Source organism: Lepus europaeus, chromosome 20 (assembly GCF_033115175.1).
Source record: "Lepus europaeus isolate LE1 chromosome 20, mLepTim1.pri, whole genome shotgun sequence".
In the NCBI taxonomy this organism is placed as follows: domain Eukaryota; kingdom Metazoa; phylum Chordata; class Mammalia; order Lagomorpha; family Leporidae; genus Lepus; species Lepus europaeus.
In genome coordinates, this window is record NC_084846.1 from 45113951 (window position 1) to 45137115 (window position 23165).

Here is a 23165-nt window from a genome sequence, read left to right on the forward strand (position 1 = left end):
ATGCAGCTCAGACAACTAAGATGTAAGTCTTTGCCTTCCTGGATTATTCAGTTGCATGAGGACATAACAGATTTCAGAACATCTTAGTTAGCTGGGCAGGCAGCTTTATCTGGTCAACTTCTTTATACAGTTCTTAGCACAGAAACAGACCATGTCTCATTCTAAAACCAGAAAAGTTCTCACTCCTGCATGAGGTTAAATGTATGATTTTAGTAGAACAACTTCCAAACTATACAACAATGTGCTTAGTGAGAAGTATCCCAGACAAGTAAAGAAGAGGGGTATCTTTTAGGCTGGTTCCTGTACTTCTAGGGCTGCTAGAGTCAATTACCACAAGCTGGGTATTCTCTATTCTGGAGTCCAGAAATCTAAAATCAGAGTTTCAGCAGTGCCATGCTCCTGAGTGCTGTAGGGACAATGCTTTCTTGCCTTTCAGCTTCTGGTGGTTCTTGGAGCTCCCTGGCTTGTGGATGCATCACTCCAATCTCTGCCTGTGTCTTCACATGGCCATCACGTTGTTTCTGTTTGGTTTATTTTCTTTCCCTCTGTGTTTCTTTTAAGGACACTTTTCAGGGTTTAGAATCCACCGGGATAGTCCCAGATACTCTCATCTCAAGATCCTGTACTAAATTATATCTCCAAAGACTCTTTTTCCTATTAAGGTCATAGTCACACAAGTTTCAAGGTCTAGGACCTGGGCATATCTTTCGAGGACCAACATTCAACCCACTACGGATACTCAGATACCCATTCATGAGTACTTTCTGTCATAAACACCTCCAAGGTTAACAATGCAGCAATGCTTTTACCTCTAAAGCCTCTAGTGTGTCCGCCTGAAGAATTCACAGTGTTTTCACAGAGAATCCTCCCCACACCCCCCAGAGGCCTAGAACAAGCATCAGTAGCATTCCCCCAAGATAAACTAGGGAACAGAAATGAAGAAAATCTCAATCGCTAGCTGGAGCTCATAAGGCACATTTCACAAACGAGTCAGCCTGGGAAACTAATGCTGAGACTCAGACAACAGTAAAATACCTAGACATCTGAATAGCTAAAACAGTAAACTGAAAATTAAGCTATTTTAGTCCACTAATTAACTATTTTGGTTGACTTTTGTCCAGTAGTTTGTTCAATTTTTTCACTGAATTAATATGCACATTGCTTTTGTGACGTGTCAGTCATGGTTATCCATAATATTGCAGAATAAAATATTTGAGCTCTGACAATAAAGAATATTGGAAGGTTAGGGATGTAAAACCCATTAGAGGTCAATGAAAGCATCTTTCGAGGTTTTTTTTTTTTTACCATTATTCTCTAAGGTCAGTTATAACTAACCACAACATAACAGATATCAAAAATGAGGGTATTATTCTCGATATTTATGAAGATGTTTATTTTCCTGGATCTCTGTTTCTCAGGTCCTTTTCACATAAACCTACACTAATCATAGTAATATGTCAAAATATGATTGACATATTCAGTAGTAATCCAAGATAACCAGAATAATGGATTAAAAAATCCACTTTCCACACTTGCAAATGATTGATTTTACCATAACCATCTTTCTATTTGGAGCTTTAGAACCAAATCAATACCAAGTATGTTATTAGCAATTTCATTGTAGTCAGAGAGCATATTAAAGTCTGTATAACATACGATCAGAAGAGATTTCACTAAAAGAGAGTTCTACACTTGACCCAGCAGGTTGCAAAAGCATCCCAGTTCTCTTTCCTCTGCCCCCGTGAAGGGCGGATATTAACAGAGGGAACTTGGCAGTATCAAGGTTACACATTCATTTCAGCTGCTAATTAGCAATCAGAAGATAATATCCTTTCATTATCTTGTGTTGGCAGAGCCTCTTTCATGGCAGATGAAGAAAGCTTCAACTTTTCTCAGCTAATTTGCAAAGCTGTTTCCATACACGGGGAAGTTTTGCAAACCGAATATAAATCATGCCCTATATCTCTGGTATTTAAACAATGTCTGAAGGTGTGGAAGAAGGGATTCTTTTCACATCTCCAAAACATCCCCTGAATAAAGGTGGGTGTGGATAATAGACCAAATCTACCTAATATAGCCTTGACCTACATTCTACTCTAGCCACCTGCTCCCTCTGTGTCCCTCCTGACCTCATTATCACCCCGAACTGTACCATATCAGAAACTGAAAACTCTAAAATCCCATCAGTAATCATTCTACAGCCAACATTTCTACCTCCTCCCCCACCACAGCTGCTCACCAAGTTAATTTGCATCTTGGCCTTTCTTTTCCTCCTGGTCTGGTCTGATCCCCTTCACCCCAGGCCTCCTAAACTTCTCCTTTCCCTGCCCACACAATTCCCTTCCTGCTCTGTTCTTGCTCCCCACCTGATGGGCAGGACACTATCCTGGATCAATATTGTAACTCAGTTTCCTGTATTCAGTACTTGAGCTGTCCCTATGCCTCTAGCACTAGAGCAATTGAAATGATCCTGAAGGATGGTACCATTCTTAGCCATGCTTTCTAACCTCAGCAAGTTCTACAGCAAAGTTTCACTGGCCCATTGATGGGGGCACCTTCCATTTCACTATCCTGAAAGCCCCTACCAGCAAAATCTCCTCCACTTTGAGGAGATGACTTCAGACTCTACTGAAATGGAAATATTAAAGGAACCCTCTCAATTGGCTCCTCCCCAATAAATGTACCCCTCAATGCCTTCCCTGGAATAAGCTTCTCCCATTCAAGGCAGATGCACTCATTTGGGTTCTGGATCCACCTGCTACATTTCTTCCATGCCCTTGGCTAAGCACACTTTTGCTCCTGTCCCTCATTCACTTCCTCATCTATTGTAATCTTACTTCAATGATCATTACCAACCCTGCACTTTCCATGAGGCACAGAGGTCTCCTAATCAACAAACTCAGTGAACTTGATCATCCTTACCCTAATGAACGGGTTTTTGCAGTATATATGAACTCTTACTCAAAACTCCACCCCACTTAGATTCTGAGATGCCACTGTCATCTATGGTTCTTGTATCTCCATTATATGTAAATATAGTTTTAGTGTACCAGTAATGCACCAGTAATTATAAAGTTTCATATGAAATATCTTCACAAGAGTTAAATGCTATTATTATTATTTGGACTTAAGTCTTTCTATGCTCTTTTATGGATGAGTGAGTGGGTATGTTCTAAGGCTTACTGTCCGTTCCTCCAGGAGTCTTTCCTAGATCTATTCCCTTCAAAGCCAGACTATGCCTCCCTCTTCTGTGTTTTCATAGCATCTCAGGTTGTCCCCTTCCATGTACTTGCTATGGGATAATTAAATATTGCATTGCTATACACCCCCCTTTACTATCCAGTAAACTAAAAATGAATGTGTACTTGGCACATAGTATCACTCACTACGTTTGTTGAGGTCACACTTGAAAACCTAAAAACAAACCTTCTCTGATGTCATGCCCTCTTCTTCCTACCACTCTGTCACTACTCTCCCATGGAGAAATATTCCCAGAAAGAGATATCTGCACTAACTTCCTCCACTGCCTCTTTCATTCTCTCAAGCTGGCCAGCCTCCCTACCACCTCCTGGAAAGAGGTTGTCAAACCTATTGGAGGCCGGCGCCACGGCTCACTAGGCTAATCCTCCTGGGGCACCGGTTCTGTCCCGGTTGCTCCTCTTCCAGTCCAGCTTTCTGCTGTGGCCCGGGAAGGCAGTGGAGGATGGCCCAAGTCCTTGGGCCCTGCACCCGCATGGGAGACCAGGAGCACCTGGCTCCTGGCTTCGGATCAGCACGGTGCACCGGCCGCATCGGCCATCGAAGGGTGAACCAACAGAAAAAAGGAGACCTTTCTCTCTGTCTCTCGCTCTCACTGTCTGCTCTGCCTGTCAAAAAAAAAAATGGAATACCAAGCCTTGGGGTTTGTGATTCTCCTTCAGAGAGCCCACAAAACCCTCCTCAAGTTTTGGCAAAGGCAAGTGGTGCTTATGTGTCAGTCAGAATATGATCAACTACTCAGATATCCTTCCCTGAAGTAAATGCCCTAGTCTAGTGGTTTCCAAAAGAAGGCACTTGTGTCCCCATCACCACCAGGAGTCATTCAGCAGTGTCCAGAGATAGTTTGGAATTGTCACAACTCGGGGAGAGTACGCTACTAAACTCTAGTGGGTGGAGACCAGAGATGCTGTTAAATGTCTCTCATGCTGGCTGTGATACATCCAAAGATGCAAAAGCTGAGAATGAATCAGAGAGAGGCTGGTGGCTTGATGTGTTGATACAACAGGTCAAGAAGAGACTGAGAAGTTTACCTAATCTAATAGTCACCTTGAGATAGTTCTCATGGACCTAATTTTAATTAAAGGAAATCAAACTGACAGAAACTCCACAGCAGAGCTTTTTCACACTTGGCACATTGCCTTGGCATTGCCCTGAGGGCTTTCCTGCATTTTTGTATAATTTTCATATAAAAAAATAGCTAGAACCTTTTGTAAAAGACTTTTGTCTCAACATCTAAAATGTCCAGGGTATCACTGTACCGTTGGCAAACTATCTTGTTTCCCCTGCTATCATTCCTGGCTTGTGAATGAGGGATTCTCTCCCAAACTTCCCAACTGCATGTTTTGCCATTATGAACCTGCTTTCACCTAAATAATTGGTTGAAAAATACACGGTGTTATTATTTCATAGTAATGTCTGCTAAAACATGTTTCCATGCAAAGTTTCATTAGAAGAAAGAGGGGAAGAAGAAGGGAGGCTACTTCAACCTCTTGGTATAAAATATCAACCATCTCTCTCCACACGTTGAGTCAATCACCTGAATTTTCCTCTGTAGTTTGGACTTTCGGTCCATCTTCCAGATGGAGACCTACTATGGATACTGGAAATTTGAGCAAGTAACCTAGCCAAGTAGGGTTCAAATGCTGAATAATATTTCAGATTTTTTTCATTTTTGAATGTTTAATTTCATTTTATTTGAGAGGCAGTGAGACACAGAGATAAAGATAAAGAGGTAGACAGAAAGATAAATCTTCTATCTTCTGGTTTACTCCCCAAATGCCCACATGAGCCAAACTAAGCAGAGGCTGGGATGGGGCCAAACTTAGGAGCCAGGAACTCAATCCAGTCCTCCCATATTGGTGGCAGCAGCCCAGTCCCTGGAGCCATTGCAGCTGTCTCCCAGAATCCGCACTGGCAGCAAGCTGGAAAATCAGGAAGCAAACCCAGGAACTCCAGTGTGGGACTCAGACATCTTAACTGCTAGACTGAATGCCCACTCCTATTTCATTCATTTTCAGTAGGCTTATATAATTGTGATCCACTGGGATACAGTAAGATGATTATTTTCAGTTTAATTTGATTAACAGAACTGGGTTGAGCCTTCACCTGTGCCAGACACTGTGATGCACAAGCGTGGTTTGCAAGGAGAAAAATTTGCAGCTCTGCAATAGCAGGAGACTGGAGGCTCAGGATTGTGGGACCTGGAATGATTATTTAGCTCCAGGGTTCTGAGCCTGGTGTAAGAGACCAGGCATTCCAGTCTGCGGATGTTTATTAAACTTCTGGATTAACTGAGCTCCACCCATCCTGCTCCAGTCTTCAAGCATCTTAACAGTTGCCCAATGCAGTAGGTACTGTTATGACCCCTACTTCACAGTTGAGCAGACTGAGACCCATGTGTGTTAAACAGCTTTTCCAAAGTCACAGGCCAGAATATGCAAACCGAGGTAGTATAGCAGACCTTGCAATTCTGTCCTCCACACTACACTGCCTTGCCTGGATCTTTTGGGTTTCTGTGAAAACACATCTCTGATTGGTTTATGTATTTTCTTTAAAAGGAATCTGTCATCTGGCGATGATCTATCAGAAATCTGGTGAGCTTTGAATCAAACCCAACATAGAGCCAGAGGGAGGCTCTTCCTCCGCTACTGCCCAGAGGAAGCACCACTTCTGGCCCGTTGGTAGAGCGTCACATTGATCAGGTAGTTGGAATAGAGAAGAGGGTGAGCCTCTCACTGCTGCGATTGATTTCTTCTGAGAGGAAGAGTGTGGAGGGGCCAAGAGGCGCAGAGTCACCACACAGACCCCGGGAGTCGGGTGAAAGCAGGCCTGAGGCAAGCAGCCTGCAGGCTCGTTTATTTTAGTTGCTACAGCAGCTTATATAGCCAAGGCAGCCAATCTGGTCAAGGGGCAGTCTATGTCCTAACCAATCACACCCTGTTGCCAGGCAGTTTCCGAAGCCATCCAATCACAGTCTGTTGCCAGGCAGTTTCTGTTGCCAGTGGCCATCTTGGCATGGCCTTCTCATTCCACCACATCTTACCACCTGCTGCTAGAGAAGGCGTTCCAGCTGGGAGGCAAGACTTTTATCCTCAGCCACCTGAGCCTCGTATGCATTTGCTTACAGTGATGTGCCTGGGGACTGAGGCCCCTCTTATGAAGGGAAGTTGAATGGTGCCCATCACTAGATTCCAGGCACATGTAGGCATGTCTGGCATGCATGTCGCAGAAAGCGAGCAGAGCACAGGGAGACATCTGTGGGCCTTTCAGATACAACACAACTCAAGAGAAGAATGGCATGGTCAGGTGTGACCAACAGTACCTGCCGTGTAGATATAAATGAGGGGTGCTGTCAGCTCCCTGGTCCTGCCATGACCCTGCCATTTTAGGGTTCAAAGTCAGTGAGCAAACTGCAAAGGCAGTTCCAGTAAACTTTTGGGACCCAGGCAACTCCACCGGGAGGCCCCTAGAGTAGGCCAACACAGGGTGCTTATTCCTCACTGGCAAAATGAACAGCACAGCCAGTCAGAAGAGCAGACCTGGGGAAGCAGCCTTGGGTGAGTGGCAGTGGCACTGGAGCATGCAGGCCATGAACCACACATGCAGCATTGCTGGGGAGAAGACACTTGGAGCTGTGTTCAAGCATGGCCTTGAGAATGGCAGCCCAGAGCCGGCCCACAATACCACATGGGTCTCCATCAGTGACTCCCAGAGAGGATGGAGGGACTGAGGCTCTGCAAGTTCACACCCAGGAGAACTTAGGGCCTGGGTTATTAAAGCAATACAAGTACAACCACACGTAGCAGTTCTGCTTCTGGAGGGGCTTATTTTTATTTACCCTTGAACTCTTTATTTGCGCCAAGCAACTTAGGTCAAAAAACAAATACTTATCTTTTTACTTAAATCTGGATAGTTTCTCCAGTTATAATCTTACTACATATGTGGACATAATATCTTAGATCTAGAGATTAAAGAGAATGTATTGCTCAACCACCTCATACTCTGAAGGTTTGTAATCTGTGTTTTTACAAAGCAAAATCAGTTTCCTGACAAGCAGTTGTTCAAGCTAGGTGAAATGAATGAAGGAGGTGAATCAAAGAAGATGTTCTCTCATTCATGGTATTGTCCACCATGGCAACTCATCAACTGCTGGTGTAGGATTCCCATTCCAATCTATGCTTTAAATAAAAAAAAAAAAGATTTAACCATTTATTTGAAAGAGTCACAGAGTCACAGAGAGGCAGAGGCAGAGAGCATGAGAAAGGTCTTGCATCCCCAAATAACCGCAACAACTGGAGCTGAGCCGATCAAAAGCCAGAAGCCAAGAGCTTCCTCCAGGTCTCCCATGCGAGTGCAGGGGCCCAAGGACTTCGTCATCATCAACTGCTTTCCCAGGCGGTAGCAGAGAGCTGGATTGGAAGTAGAGCAGCTGGGACTCAAACCGGAGCCCATATGGGATGCTAGCGGCTTGTTACGCCACAGTGCCAGCCCCCAGTCTATGCTTTTTAAGCTATTGTTTTGGATTTGGATTGTACAGTTGCTATGCTTACTTTACACAAAAACATCCCATATCATAATTTTTCACTCTAGAGTATATTTTGCTGTATATACTGGGCTGGCTAAGAGCCACCCTGTGTTCATATGAAGCCAAGCCACATTATCACAGCTTGGTTGTGCATCTACAGAAATGTATCTAGGGCCTACTCATTGCCCAGATCAGCCATGAAACCAGTGAAATCTAGTCTTTAGACATTTCCTCTTGTGATCTACCCCCACTTGAAACAAATAAGCAGTTCTCTATTGTTGGTCCATTTTGCAGTACTTTGTGCTAAGACAGACCCCATCTTCTGCTCCCACACCCTATTTGAGAGGGAAGAAATAGGGAACTTAGCTGCAAAGAACTGAGCAAGACACCAGACTCCAGGATCTTCTCCCTGGTCACTCATGATTGATCCTGGGTGAACACCCAACCTCAACTGGACCCATCAGTGAACTGTGCTAGAGATTTGGACGTATGTAGTGGGTGTTTGGTAAGGTGCTTGTGGCACCTGCATCCCATGTCAGAGTGCCTGGCTTTGAGCCTGGTTCTCCTCCTAATTCCTGAATGTACTCCCAATTCCAGGCGTCTGGCAATGAAGAACCTTGGAGGCAGCAGGTCATAATTCACATAGTTGGGTTTCTACTACCTAAATGGGAGACCCAGACTGAGTTTCTGGCTCCAGGCCTGTCCCAGCCCTGGCTGTTGTAACTATTTGGAGAGTGAACCAGCAGATGGAACATTTCTCCTCTCCCTCTCTGCCTTTCAAATAACTAAGTTTAAAAGAAAATAAAGAAATTTGGATCTAGATCAGAGAGACTCAAGCAGTCTCTCCTGGTACTTGATCTCCAGGATGTAAGCCATGGGCATCGTTTGCAGTGAGAGAGAAGAAAGGAGCAGGGAAGAGCACAAAGTAGAACCTGATGAGGGAGAGTAGAGTCACTTGTGTTCCTCATGTTCGTGAGCCCAGCTGTGTGTCTGTCCCAGATTTCTTGAGACTCCACCATGATCTTATACTGAATTTTCCACTTATCTTAAGCAACTTGAAGGTTATGTGAACCAAAATAATTCTAAGTAGCACAGGGGGTGTTGGTAGCCAACATAAAATAATATACCAATTATAGGCCGGCGCCGTAGCTCACTAGGCTAATCCTCCGCCTTGCGGCGCCAGCACACCGGGTTCTAGTCCTGGTCGGGGCACCGATCCTGTCCCGGTTGCCCCTCTTCCAGGCCAGCTCTCTGCTGTGGCCAGTGGAGGATGGCCCAAGTCCTTGGGCCCTGCACCCCATGGGAGACCAGGAGAAGCACCTGGCTCCTGCCATCGGAACAGCGCGGTGCGCCGGCCACAGCGCGCTACCGCGGCAGCCATTGGAGGGTGAACCAATGGCAAAAAGGAAGACCTTTCTCTCTGTCTCTCTCTCTCACTGTCCACTCTGCCTGTCAAAAATTAAAAAATAATAATAATAATAATAAAAAATACCAATTATAGGCAACATTTAAAGAGTGAAATTTTCCCCCGTAGCCCAGCCATAGGAACCAGAGTAGTAACCTCTCCATTGTTCACAGCTCAAAATGGAAACAAAGACCTGGTGCCAAGCAGGTGCAGGTTCCTTTCCTCACTGTACATTTGCCTGGGGCCAATTGTTGACCCTCAGTTTCATAATTTGTGAAATGGAGATAACAACCATAAAAGAGTGTTGTTGCAAAGATCAACGAGATATTATGAATGACATGTCTTGGCCAAATAGGCCAAGAGTTATTTCTATTCATCCAACTTTTCATCTATAATCAACTGCAGGAACTGATGGAACATTGTGAAGAGTGGGAATAATCAGCAGCCTTCTGTGTTTTCAACAATAAATATTTTGCAGAGATAGATTTTATTATATTAAGGATATATTCTTCTATTTTTTTACTACAAAGATTTTTTTCCTGCAGAAATCAGTGGTAAATATTAGTAATTTTCTCTTTGTAACCAAAAAATAAACAATATTATTTTGTCTTTCAGCCTCAAAATTAATTTAATGATAGAATAGCTAATATTAAACTATCTTATTTTCCTAAAATTAAACATCCTTAGTCATTTTACATTGTCATGGGAATGAATTGGTAGGTTCAGTTATCTCATATTTCATTTAGGATCTGTCTATGTACAAGCAAGAAGTCTTTAGTTTTCTTTCAAATGTTATCTTCTCTAGGTTCTGTTTTGAGATTATGGTTGATGAATTAAGAAGTTTCCCCTTTTCTGGAATGATTTCCACAGCACAGGGGTTTTTCTGTTACCTGAAAGATTAGAAAGAACACATCCTTTCATATTAAACATATAATATAAACTTGAATATATAATTATATATTTAATTTACATCTCAAGATTTATTTGTTCTTCATTTTATTTGAAAGAGAAAGAGAGACAAAGATCTTCCATCTTCTGGTTCACTCCCCAAGTGCCTGCAATAGTCAAGGCTGGGCCAGACTAAATCCAGGAGTCCAAGGCTCCATCCAGGTCTCCCCATGTTGGTGGCAGGGGCCCAGATACTTGAGCCATCACCTGCTGTCTCCCAAGGTGCACATAAACAGGAAGCTGGATCAGAAATGGAGCCAGGAGTTAAACCAGGCTCTCTGATACGGGTTGCAGGTATACCAAGAGGTGTCTTAACTACTTCTCCAAATTCCTGCCCTCTCTACCTAAATGTTAAAGGTAGTTCTTCTTCCTCTAAGTGTTCTAGCTGACATCATGGTTACTGGTTTGTTTAAGTTCTCTACATCTTCGATGAATTTGAATTTTATTGTTTGCTAAAAACTTTATAATGCATGAGAGTAATCTAACATTACACCAAAAATAATATTCTTATTTAATGTTTTCATCTGTTCTGTATCTCCCTGTTACTCCTGTCATGACGACCAAGTCTCTGTTCTAGACCTTCAGGGACCATCTCTAAGTGAAGAGAGCACTGGACCAGGCACTTCCCTGGCTTGGGGCAACTCAGTCATCTCCACCTGCATGACCATGCCCCTACCATCATATTGGAAGCCTCGGTTGCAGTGTTTTCAAGTACTGTGAGGTTGGGTTAGCCAGTACTGGGGAGAAGTGAATGGTGTTTTTAGACATAGGACTATCAGGAACCAGTTAGTTATTGAGGTGCTCAAGAATGGATGAAACATTGGTGAGCACCCAAAGATGTTTGGTGATCCCATGAGCCTCCCCATCCACAGTGTCCCCTTGGTACCTTCATTAGCTTCTGTTTGCCTATAGCCTTTGCAGAGTCAGCAACACTGGTCATGTAAAAATCATTGACCAGCTCAAACATGTCAATCTGAAGTATTGTCATTTTTAATTATGTTTATTCTGTGAATCAGATAACCTAGTCATTTAACACTTTTGTGCTACTCATAGAATAGTCTTTTGAGTCTAAAACAGAACCTCATGAAAGACAGTAAAGTTGGGCTTTTTGGAAATTCAACTGGGAGGATCTGAGAAAAGTCACAGCAGGTCTGGGATTAGGTGAAAGTCTAATTAGATAGGAGACTAAGGAGGCCTTAATTATGGATGGAGGTGCTAGAGATGAGCTATCTCACATGGAAGGAACCACAGGGTGCTAGACTAGGCAGGTAAGACGCTGGTTTAGGAACAGGGTGACGATGTAGCGTCAGCATTTAGCTTGGCAGGTCACCATCAACGGTTCCAGGAGGCTAAGTGACCAACAAGGATGTGAACCAGCAGAGGCCCTTACAGCTGGAGGTGACCAGGTCTGCATGACCAGCTCTTCTCAGCAAACGTTGTGTGTGGCTGACTATATTAAGCACCACAGTTTGCTCCACTACTCTCTCTTATCACACTGCGGTTCCGTGTAACCCCTCCCCACTGTCTGTCAGCAGAACTGTCACATGCGGCCTGTGCTCAGATCCTCCACCTCCCAGCATGGGCCTTCAGATGATCTTTATGGAATGCTTGGATGGGTAAGGATGTACTGTCCAGAAGATTCTTTTGTGTCCTTGGGTTCAGGTCTTCCCTAGGATCAATGTGGGCTGTTCATTTAAGATTCCTGACTTCCCTTTCATGATGCTTTCCTAATCTTGAGTCCTTATATCCCCAGCTCTGAGAGTCAGGGTCCCTGCGGAAGAGGAAGGTTCCTTTAGTACACATCAAGCACACAGGCATTGATTATGGTTTAAAAAAAAGAAGGAGGAGGAGAATGAGTACCCCAGCATCATCGATAGGACAATTCCATAAGCAGCTTAAAGGAAGTATCATAAAGAAACACATCAAATAAGAATGCAAACCAAAACTATTTAACAACATCAGTTCCCACCTGCCTTTACATCTCTCTGCACCGTCTGTGTCCCAGGTTTAGGTTCAGTGGCCGCATCCTGGGCTTGGCTCTGATCCATCAGTACCTTCTGGACGCCTTCTTCACAAGGCCCTTCTATAAGGCGCTGCTGAGACTGTAAGTGGATTGGAGACCAGGGCTCCACTGGGCCCTGGCCACAGGACATTGGCCCTGGCTCTCTGCTTTTCTCTCCTGTTTCTGGCAGTGTCACGCTCTTAGATCACAAACACCTCTTAATACAATAAAAAGGCCTTTGGGGATTTTAGGTAGGGGTAGGAGTAGGGAAGATTCTGCTTTCAAAACATCATAAACTGGACTTGAATCCACTTATTTACAAATATAATAATATTACTAACATTGCAATAAGTTATTAAGTAGAATTAATCTGTTTATCACTTTCTTATTTTAAAACACTTTTCTCCAGTGGAAAAGAGTCTGTGAATCAATAATTATTTCATGTCTCTTATAAATATTTTAACATTTCCTTTCAAAATCAAATTAATAAATGAAAAAAAAAATGATTGAATTATCTGATTCCTCAGTATATTCAAAAGTAGCAAATTAAAATGTGTCTGTGATATTTGATCCAGAAGTGGCATAACCACATTTTGGAATGAGGTCTGGACAGTCATGTTTTCAGTAATGCTATTTACTTTGCTCCCTTTGAATTCACCCAGGCCTTGTGATTTGAGTGACCTGGAATATTTGGATGAAGAGTTCCACCAGAGCTTGCAATGGATGAAAGACAACAACATCACAGATATCCTGGACCTCACTTTCACTGTTAATGAAGAGGTTTTTGGACAGGTTTGTGTGATATGGGGCTTGGAAAAGCATGTTTATTATTTTAGACTACACACCAAACATAAAATTTACCATGTTAATAATTGTAAGTGTACATTCTGTATTGCCAAGTATGTTTACTTTTGGGCATCTAGTCTACAGAACTTTTTCATCTTGTATGACTGAAGCTACCCATTCAACAACAATTCTCCATGTCTCCTACCTTCCAGCTCTAGGCAACCGCCACTCTACCTTCTGTCCCTATGGACTTGGCTACTTTAGATACTTCACATATAAATAATGTCCTCAAGATTCAACCATTTTGTAGCATGGGTCAGAATTTCCTCCCCATTTTAACACTGAGTAATATATCATCACACATTTATATAATACATTTTTATTTATCTATTCACCTATTGATGAACCCTTGGGTTCCTTCTGCTCTTAGGCTATTGCAAATAATGCTGCCGTGAACATAGGAATATGAAAATCAGTTCTAGTTCTTGTTTTCAGTCCTTTTGGTTATACTTAGGAATACACTCAGAAATGGGATTTGCAATTCACATGGTAATAGGATTTTGTTTTTAAACTAGAGAAAAAGGAGACTTTTCTTTAATAAATCCCAATAGCCTGTTTTGTGATTGCTGTTCATGATACGTAGCTACATATGGAGTTTTGTGAAAATTACATGAGATAATAAATCAGAAAGCATTTTTGTAAAGTATTCCATAAATATGTAAGGTATTTATTATCTTTGAGACAAAAATTTTTATCACCTCTAAGTATTTACTCTTTCAAAATGCTTATATTTCAACGATATTTAATAACCTAAAGCTTCCCATGTGTTTCCTACATTCATCTTACATTGTATCTTCTGAGCAAATGAGTCAGAGTCTTAGAAACTAACCACAGCCTAAGCAGATTTAACACTGAGGTTTTGAGAACTTCATTTACAAAAGCCCCCAACAGCCCATGGCATGAAGCAGTTGTAACAGGGCTGCCGGGAGATTCAGTCACTTTATGAATGCCTTCTCTGAATGTGGACAGTGTGCTGAGGAAGTGAGTGAGAGCGCCCCACTGCCCGCTGCAGACCACTCAGCACCCGCATCCCACTCAGGAATCCTGGCTGGCCCCGAGAAGCATCACCGTCCCACTGTGCGTCCTCTGTCTAAGCATACCTCTGAAGGAGGCTCTTTATAAACTTCAGAAAGAACGTTTCTTCCAACTGTAGAAAGCACATTTAAATATGTTCAAGAATATGCTACTTGTTTAACTGTCCTACCACGTACTAAGTGCACAGGCCAAATACACCATTCAACCAACGGTAAAGCGTGAATTTGTAAAATATACACAATTATTTAACAAATTGTATTAGGACAGCTTGGCATCCTTCTTTAAAAGTTTTATGTTGCATCCCTAACCTAACTCACTGCACTGAAATAAATTCCAGTTGATCAGAAAAATTAAAATTTCTAGTTCAAAATCTGAATGAATAAAAGACAAGGAGAAAATTTTTATTTTTAAGCTTGCATCAAGGAATGGTGCTATAGGTGAAGCACAAACTTTCAAAGTCATAAAAGAAAATAATGACATAGTCCAGTAAAATTATTATTTAAATTCTTCATGACAAAATACAGTACACCAGCATAAAAGTAGCAGGAATTTTAAAACATTGTAATACATAACACAAAGGCTGCTTCCTTCAGAATTGGATAAGACCCCACACATCAGTAAGAATTATTCAGTCAATGGTCCATTAGAAAATCAGCAAAGAATATGAATATATAGCTCCCCAAAATGGAAATATAGGGAATGATCAAGCTCTTTGCAATTTTTTAAAATGTAAATTAGGACCGAAGTCTGCCTTTATCCACAGTTTCACTGGTAGAGCACTAGTTAAATAGCATACTCTTACACAATGGAATAGTAGACTCCTGTGTGGCTATTAAATGTCTGAGACACCCCAGCCCATCAATTTACATATAAATCATAAATAATAAACAGAATGTACCAACAGCAATGAAAGAACAAAGCAAATCTAAATCAGTACAAAACAATTGACCAGATATATTTTTTGGAGAAAAAAAAAAGGACAAGGAAGAATAGTGTGTATAATAATAGGCTACTGTTTGTGGAGGGGAAGAGCTGATACACAGCCATGTCTCACTTAACAGGGATATGTGAGATGCATCACTGGGGAAAAAGCACAGAGTGGACTGGCCCAAACCTGGATGGTATCGGTCAGTCACTGGACATGGCCTCTTACGCAGCCAAGAGACATAGTCAATGCTAGATTGTGTATGAGGCTGCCGCCAGTGTGTCACAGCACACTGCTCTACAGAGGCTTTTTTATTTTTAATTTTTTACTTAAAGTCATAAAGGTACAGACAGAGACAAGTAGACAGAGATATCTCTCATCTGTTCGCTGATGTGGTCTCCTCATGCCTGCAACAGCCAGGGTAGGGCCAGGCCAAAGTCGGAAGCAGGACACTCGATCCAGGTGTCCCATGTTGGCAGCAGGAACCCAAATACCTGAGCTGCCATCTACAGCTTCCCAGGGTACCCATGAGCAGGAAGCTGGACTCTGGAGCAGAACCAGGACTCAAGCCCAGGCACTGCACTGTGACATGTGGGTAACCCAAGCGGCATCTTAACCCTTGCATCAAACGCCTGCCTCATAAACTATTTTTATAAGTAGAAGAACAGTGATAACATAATGATTAAAAGTATAGTATAGTATAGTATAGTATAGACATATACCAATAACAGTCATTTATTATCACCATCAAATATTAGGTACTACAGGTATCAAGTGTTGTATGCTTAGCGACCTTGGCAAACAGATTTTTCTTCATATTAAATGCTATATGCTATACTTTTATCCAACTGGCATTGCGGTACGGTTGTTTACACCAGCATCTCCACAAACATTGCTCTGCAGTGTCACTAGATGGTAGGAATTTTTCAGCTCCATCATCAGCTTCTGTAGTACATTGTAGACGGCAGCACTGTGCTACCGTATGTATCTGTAGGCACATTCTCTACCATACACTGAGAGTCTCCCTGGAAAGGAATAGGGGAGATATTTTTTTTTTCAGATAGAGATACTATATAGCTGGAATGTAATATGGGAAAGAAACTTACTTTTCACTTTATGGTCTTTTTGTAAAGATTTTATTTATTTGAGAGGTAGAGTTACAGACAGAGATAGGGAAAGACAGAGAGAAAGGTCTTCCATCTGCTGGCTCACTCCCCAAATGGCCACAATGGCTGGAGCTGGGCAAATCCAAAGCCAGGAGCCAGGAGCTTCCTCCAGGTCTCCCAAGCATGTGCAAGGGTCCAAGTACTTGGGCCATCCTCTACTGCTTTCCCAGGCCATTAGCAGAGAGCTGGATTGAAAGTGGTTTTGAAGGGAAGAACCATTATAATCTAACAATTGTACTTTCGAAACTTATATTTATTAAATAAAAGTTTTCTACTAAAAAAGAAAAATGAAACATTGGAAAACCTGATGCCAATGTTTCACTTTTCCACAAAAAAAAAAAAAAAAAAAAGAAAAAAAAAAAAAGTGGAGCAGCCAAGACACGAACTGGCACCCATATGGGATGCTAGCACCACTGGTGGAGGCTTAGCATACTATGCCAAAGCACCAGCCCCCACTTAATAGTCTTTTATACCACTGGAATTTCATTCCATGGTCACATATTATCTACTCAACAAAATACATATAACTGAACATGTAAAATTAGGTAAAATAAAAATGTTAGAGACACAAAAGGACAATGCTTTGTGTATACATAGAGAAAAGCGTTAATGTTTCCAGTGATTTAAAAGTAAGGATGAGTCTGTAGATCTAGAATAATGTGAATCTGTTTAAATTTTATCCTCTTTCTCCGCAAAATGAAGTCACCAAGAGCACTGATTTCGGTTTCAGAAAATTGGATGGGGTCCAGCACTGTGGCAAACCAGGTTAAAGCCCCAGCCTGCAGTGTAGGCATCCCATATGGGCACTGGTTCAAGTACTGGCCGCTCCATTTCTGATCCAGTTCCCTGCTAATGCTCCAGGGAAAGCCACTGAGGATGGGCCAAGTTGAGGAGTCAATCAACAAATGGATCTCTCTCTCTCTCTCTCTCTCTCTCTCTCTCTCCTTGCTCTGCCTTTCAAATACAAAAGTAAATCTTAAAAGAAGTCTGATGGTGAGTTTTTCTTCTATCATTTAGGAATCTAGTGCTAATTAGAGAATATTAGATAATTATAAAATCCTAGTTGCCACCCAATATCCATATTTAGCTGCTCCCTCTCCCTCGTCAGCTAGAAAAGGGCAGATAGATGCAAGTGAAAGACCCTGTTGGCTTTTTCCTAGGTGTATTAATTAGGATTAGGTTCAACTACTAGTGAGAGGCCCAAAATGTCTGTGCTGAAATTAGCAGTTTGTTTTCTCTCACATAGAAGTCTGGAGGCAGGCAGCCCAGGGTGGCTTGGGAGCTCACTGTGGTGAAATTCTCAGGAAGCAGGCTCTTTCCTGGTTCTGTCACTAACCTCCCAGGATGGGTCCTCTGAACCCCTGGTCCAGTGCTTGTGGTGTCCCAACCATCACACTCATGTTCAAAGCAGCAAGACCTCCCCTTAAAGAGCCCTTTGGAAAATGCCATACAGTTCTTCTGCCTACACCTTAATGGACAGAATTTAGTTACCTGCCACACCTGGCTGCAAGGTAGGTTGGAAATAAAGTCTTCTACTGAGCAGCTAAATATGGGATGTTGGTTGGCAACTAGGATTTTATAATTGTCTAATATTCTCTATTAGCACTAGAGTCCTAGCTGATAGAAGAAAAAGTCACCATCAGACTTTTTTTTTTTACGATTTACTTCTGTATTTGAAAGGCAGAGCAAGATGAGAGAGAGAGAGAGAGAGATCGAGACCCATTTGCTGATTGACTCCCCAAATGGTCTCAACAGCCAGAACTGACCCAAGCCAAAGCCAGGAGCAGAGAACTCGATCCAGGTCTCCCATGTGGGTAGCAGGGGCCCAGTTACTTGGGCCATCACCCACTGCTTTCCCGGGTATGTTTGCCATAAGCTGGATTGGAAACAGAATCGGCACTCTGATTTGCAACACCAGTATTGCAAGCAGCAGCTTAACTCATTGTACCACAATGCCTGCCCCGCCATCAGACTCCTTGTGGACTGTTTTGTTTTTAGGTACCTGTGTCCACAAATGCCAAATATATATGTATATATATTTCAATCAATTACCAACTACATTGACACCTCATTAAGTCTTGTAGCATAGAGCAGTGAGTTGCCTTAAGTGATTTTAAGATGACTGAAGATTAGCCCTTTGAAAAAACACATTTTGATAAAAATAACGTCTAACATCTTATTTGCCTTCTTGCCCTTGAAAACATATGGCACAGAGCCTAGCTTTCCTTGATGGCTCAAACTTGTCCCGACAAGTGCTCCACCGTGCTGAGTGCAATACTGTTCCCCAGGCACTTCCCCGTCAAGGTCAGCCCCTCATTCTTCAGACGCCATTATCACCTGACTACAGGCACCACCTTTGCTTGCTATGCTGTCTCTGCTGCTGGTCCTCTGTAGGAGGGGAAGTGGTGGCTGTTGGGGATTTACTCTGAGATAGGGAGGAGTCAAATAGGGACGGTAGTGTTGGGACATTCAGTGTCACCATCAGGGAAAGTTGGAGCATTTTCCTTTTCTTTCCATTATGCCTCTTGAGTTAAGGGAATGTGTTTCTTCCTTATAAAACAAAAAGCCTAGCTTTGCCACGGTGCTTAACAATCTGCTTAGATCAGCTAGTCTTTCAGTGAGCTCTAGGAGAGAAACAGGATCTAAGGAGGTAATGATGCTGAAACCATGTAGAGAGGATTTTTGGCACAAGGCCGTGCTCCCGAAGCCAGTCTGTATCATTGGGAAGTAAGCTGAATTGAAAGCATCCTGGTCTTTCTGGTTTTCCTCCAAGGTAACAGAAAGAGAGCTGAAGTCGGGAGGCGCCAACACCCAGGTGACGGAGAAGAACAAGAAGGAGTACATCGAGAGGATGGTGAAGTGGCGCGTGGAGCGCGGCGTGGTACAGCAGACCGAGGCGCTGGTGCGGGGCTTCTACGAGGTGAGGCCCAGACCCGGTGGAGGAAGGCCCTGAGGTCTTCACTGGGAGGGGTCTGCTCCCCCAGAGAGCCCTACGGGAGCAGTCATGGACCAGCGAGGAGAATGAAGAGCCAGCCAGAGTCCAAGCTGGCGAAGGGCTCAGCTCTCCTCACCAGAGGGCAAACGGAACCTACTTGGGGCAGAAGGTTGAGGAGTCACCAGTTCTTCTCATAGGTGAAAAATACTCCCCAAAATCTGGTGTCGGCATAGCCCTGGTGTTCCAGATGTGGAAAGATCCAGCCTCTTTCTACAAGACATGTGCAGGCAGTGTTTCCTTTTTGCCCACTGAAACAGAAGCGTAAAGGCACCTGCGGATGGATGGAGGGGGTGCACTAGCCACGTTTGCCAGAATTTAATTTTGTTATAGGATCACCTTGTGCCACTTAATACATGCCGAGTGGTAAATTGAGACAACAATGACAGGGGGCTGTATTTCGCCCACAGAAATGACGTCCTTAAACGTTTCCAGTTTAGAAACAGCAGGTTGGAAACATTTTCTTGGCCTTGGGTCTTGGGCCTTGGAAGGCTCTCTTTCCCTGCTGTACTGGAGAAGAGCATTGCCACTGTCCCTGCACCACTGGTTTGATAAGCGAGGTGCTACTGCAGGTGCCCAGCTGCACCTGGCACATCTGGCACGAGGTGCCACACAGAAGCCTTGAGCCCCAACGAGCTTGGTCCTCCCACCCTTTGAAGGAGGAAGTGAAGGCAAAGGGAAGGAAAATGCCATCATTCCAATGTACAACGCCCTGACCTAGGAAGTGAGTCCTAATTGCCTGTGATAGAGATGGTACATTTTAAGTGAAATGGTAATAATCGCTATCGAGTCACTGCCAAGTGGTGTGGAGGTTTTTGCCTTTGAAATGCAAGGTTGCTTGGAAACTTCAACATGACTTCAGGAAGTCAAGCCAGATTGGTTGATAACATCACCCTCAGAGGGAAATAAGGACATGGGCTCTTCACTGTGTGTCCAGCCCATGAGGCGCTGTGTTCTAGAATGTCTAAGTCCATGATTTTCCCAGTCTGTGCAGGCTGCTGGAACACAATACCATAAACTCATAAACTAAGTAGCTTAGAAGCAAGAGAAATTTATTCCTACAACTTTGGAGCCTGGAAAGCCCACAATGAAGGTGGCAGCAGATTTGTGTCTGAAGTCTGCTCCCAGCTCACAGGTGGCACCTTCTCACTGTACCCTACCCTTGTGAGAACAATGAGTGCTCTTCCACGGGCCTCTTTAGGAAAAGCCATGGATCCCTTTCATGGGGGCTCTTCACCCCAAAAGAGGTGACGATTTCAACCTAGGATTTGAGGAGGTGCAAATACTCAGACCCTGGAAATGACTCTGAACTTGAGAATGATTGCATCTTGGGACCAGCACTGTGGCTTAGTGGGTAAAGCCACAGCCTGCGACACCAGTATCCAGTAAGGGTACCAGTTTCAGTCCCAGTTGCTCTACTTCTGATCCAGCTCCCTGCTGATGGCCTGGGAAAAGCAGCAGCAGATGAACCAAGTGCTTCGGCTACCACCACCCACGTGGGAAACAAGGACAAAGCTCCGGGCTCCTGGCTTCAGCCTGACCCAGCCTTGGTTGTTGTGGCCATCTGGGGAGTGAACCAGAGGATGGAAGATTCCTCTCCCTGTCTCTCCCTCTCTCTGTGTCACTCTTCCCTTCAAATACTGAATCTTTTTTTTTTTTTAACTTACTTGAAAGTCAGAGTGACACAGAGAGAGGAGAGTCAGAGAGAGAGAGAGAGGTCTTCCATCCGCTGGTTCACTCCCCAGATGGCCACAATAGCTGCAGCTGTGCCGATCTGAAGTTAGGAGCCAGGAGCTTCTTCCGGGTTTCTCATGTGGGTGCAGGGGCCCAAGGTCTTGGGCCATCTTCTACTGCTTTCCCAGGCCATAGCAAAGAGCTGGATCAGAAATGGAGCAGCTGGGTCTCGAACTGGCACCCATATAGGATGCCGGCGCTTCAGGCCAGGGCATTAACCCACTGCGCCACAGTGCTGGCCCAATACTTAAATCTTTTTTAAAGATAAAAAAAATGATTCTGTAAGTGGTGGTCAGTTTCCCATTTTAATCCACAGAAATCATAATAATCAGCATAACTTGCCCATGTGCTTGGACTGAGATGCTGAAGCCTAGCCTGTATTTCAGGTTGTCTGATCTGTATTCTTTCAGGTGGTAGACTCGAGGCTTGTGTCCGTGTTCGATGCCAGGGAGTTGGAGCTGGTGATAGCTGGCACAGCAGAAATTGACCTAAATGACTGGCGGAATAACACTGAGTACCGGGGAGGTGAGCTGCCAGGAGTTGGGTAACACAACTATCGCAAATCCCAGTTGTCACTTTTCAAAAAGTCTTTTGTTGAAGTGAAATGGACCATAACATAAAACATTGACATGAACAAGTGCATGGCACGTGGTACATCCTCAGTGCTGGGCAACCAGTACCTGTAGATTTTTCCAAATTGCTTTCATTACCCCAACAGAAAAACTCTGGACCCGAGAAGCAGTTGTTGTCCCTTCCTTTATTCTCTCCTTCTCCACCCCAGCAACCGTCAATCTGCATTTTGTTTCCATGGATTTTACTTACTTTATAATGTATACATATACAATAAAATAAGACTCATACAATCATGTAAGACTGTATAATAATATTCATATAAGACATGCAAAATACGGTCTTTGATGGAGTCTTCTTTGGCTAGGATTAAGTTAACTTGTGGTAGCGTATTTCAGTAGGTCGTTACTTTTTATAGCTGAATAATATTCCATGGTGTGTACATATGTGTGTATGCATGTATATATAATTGTGAATATAATTATGAATTAATATAGATAACTCATCACTTTCTGAGGACTACAAAGAGCTTGGCCCTACCTCCATACAGAGCAGGTGCTTTCACACGCCTTTCCCTGACTGCAAACCTGAGCTCAGCTGCAGCTGACAGCAATCCCTGGCCTCACTCAGGGCAGAGGCTTGCAGGGCACACCCCACCCATAGACCAGCTCCTGGGTGCCTCGGGTGCTGTCAGGGAAGTAGGTCTCACTTCCTAAAGAATCTGGGCCCTTTTCAACTTGACCCTGGCTGGCCACAACATATTTCTTCCAGCATTTAATTTCTAATCTTTCCACAGGGTTCACTTTGCACTAGGCCAAGCCTAGCTTTCCCCAAACCTCATTTCTATCACACGACTTCCCTTTCAAAGGTTTCTGTTCTTAGCTTCAAAGCCTTTCCTTCATGTAAAATAGTGCAAAGAAACCCCAATCAACACAATCACCACGAGAGCACGCTAGGCATACCCCTGTACCCCCTCATCTTCCCGGGGCCCTCAGTCACAGACTCCCCAGGGCCTCCTGCTGGGCTAGTGGGAAAACCTCTGATGCAGGGTCTCAGGTCAGAAGGCCTTGGCCTGGCTTGTAGGATCCTCTAAGGCCAGCAGCGATTTTCCTTCCCGTCTTCATCATTCCCCTCCTCTTCCCTGCGTATTTCTTGCTCACTCTTATTATACTTTATTTCTCCTCCCAGAAATGCCCTCCCCCTCCATGTCCACAAACCCCTCACATGCTACTTTATGCAATTTTCTTTGTTTCTATTGCAGCCCAGACATCTCTCTCATCTCTGAATGCCTCTTACATTTGTGGTCAGTAGCGAATCATTTATAAGGAACATTCAAAAAGTCTGTGGAAAGGGTATATAAGGCAAATCAAGGCATGGATTTCAAAAAATTTTGCACCAAAATAAACTTACCGTCCAATTCCATTTTTCCACATACCCTCCTATCTTAATTAATTGATCTGAGCTTAGTTTTCCCGGCTGTACTGTGAGACGGGCCCACCTTTTCTTCTCTTGAGGGCACTGTGGCGTCTAGAGCCCAGTCTCCTTTTCATCAAGCTTGCTGCCCAACTCCAGCCTTTCCCCAGCCCTAGACCCCAGAGGCATATGGTTGCCAAGCACTCAGACGTCAGAACAGAGTGCATGATGACGTTTTATATTCATAGAGGGTTTATCTCTACCCAAACCTTTCTGTTCTTGGTCTACATTCATATGAGGCAGGGACATTTCAAGTGGAAAGCCAGTCACTTAAATAGAAAGAAAA

The 23165-nt window shown here is 43.5% G+C and overlaps 1 protein-coding gene across 1 annotated transcript in view; it reads left to right on the forward strand.

Annotated features, from left to right (window-relative positions):
* HECW1 (HECT, C2 and WW domain containing E3 ubiquitin protein ligase 1) overlaps positions 1-23165 on the forward strand; it is a 221318-nt gene that overhangs the window by 193034 nt on the left and 5119 nt on the right. Inside the window, exons 22-25 of the mRNA XM_062178407.1 lie at positions 12142-12240; positions 12801-12930; positions 18884-19030; positions 21247-21361. Of these exons, the coding sequence (XP_062034391.1) occupies positions 12142-12240; positions 12801-12930; positions 18884-19030; positions 21247-21361 (491 nt within the window). The remainder of the gene's footprint in view (positions 1-12141; positions 12241-12800; positions 12931-18883; positions 19031-21246; positions 21362-23165) is intronic.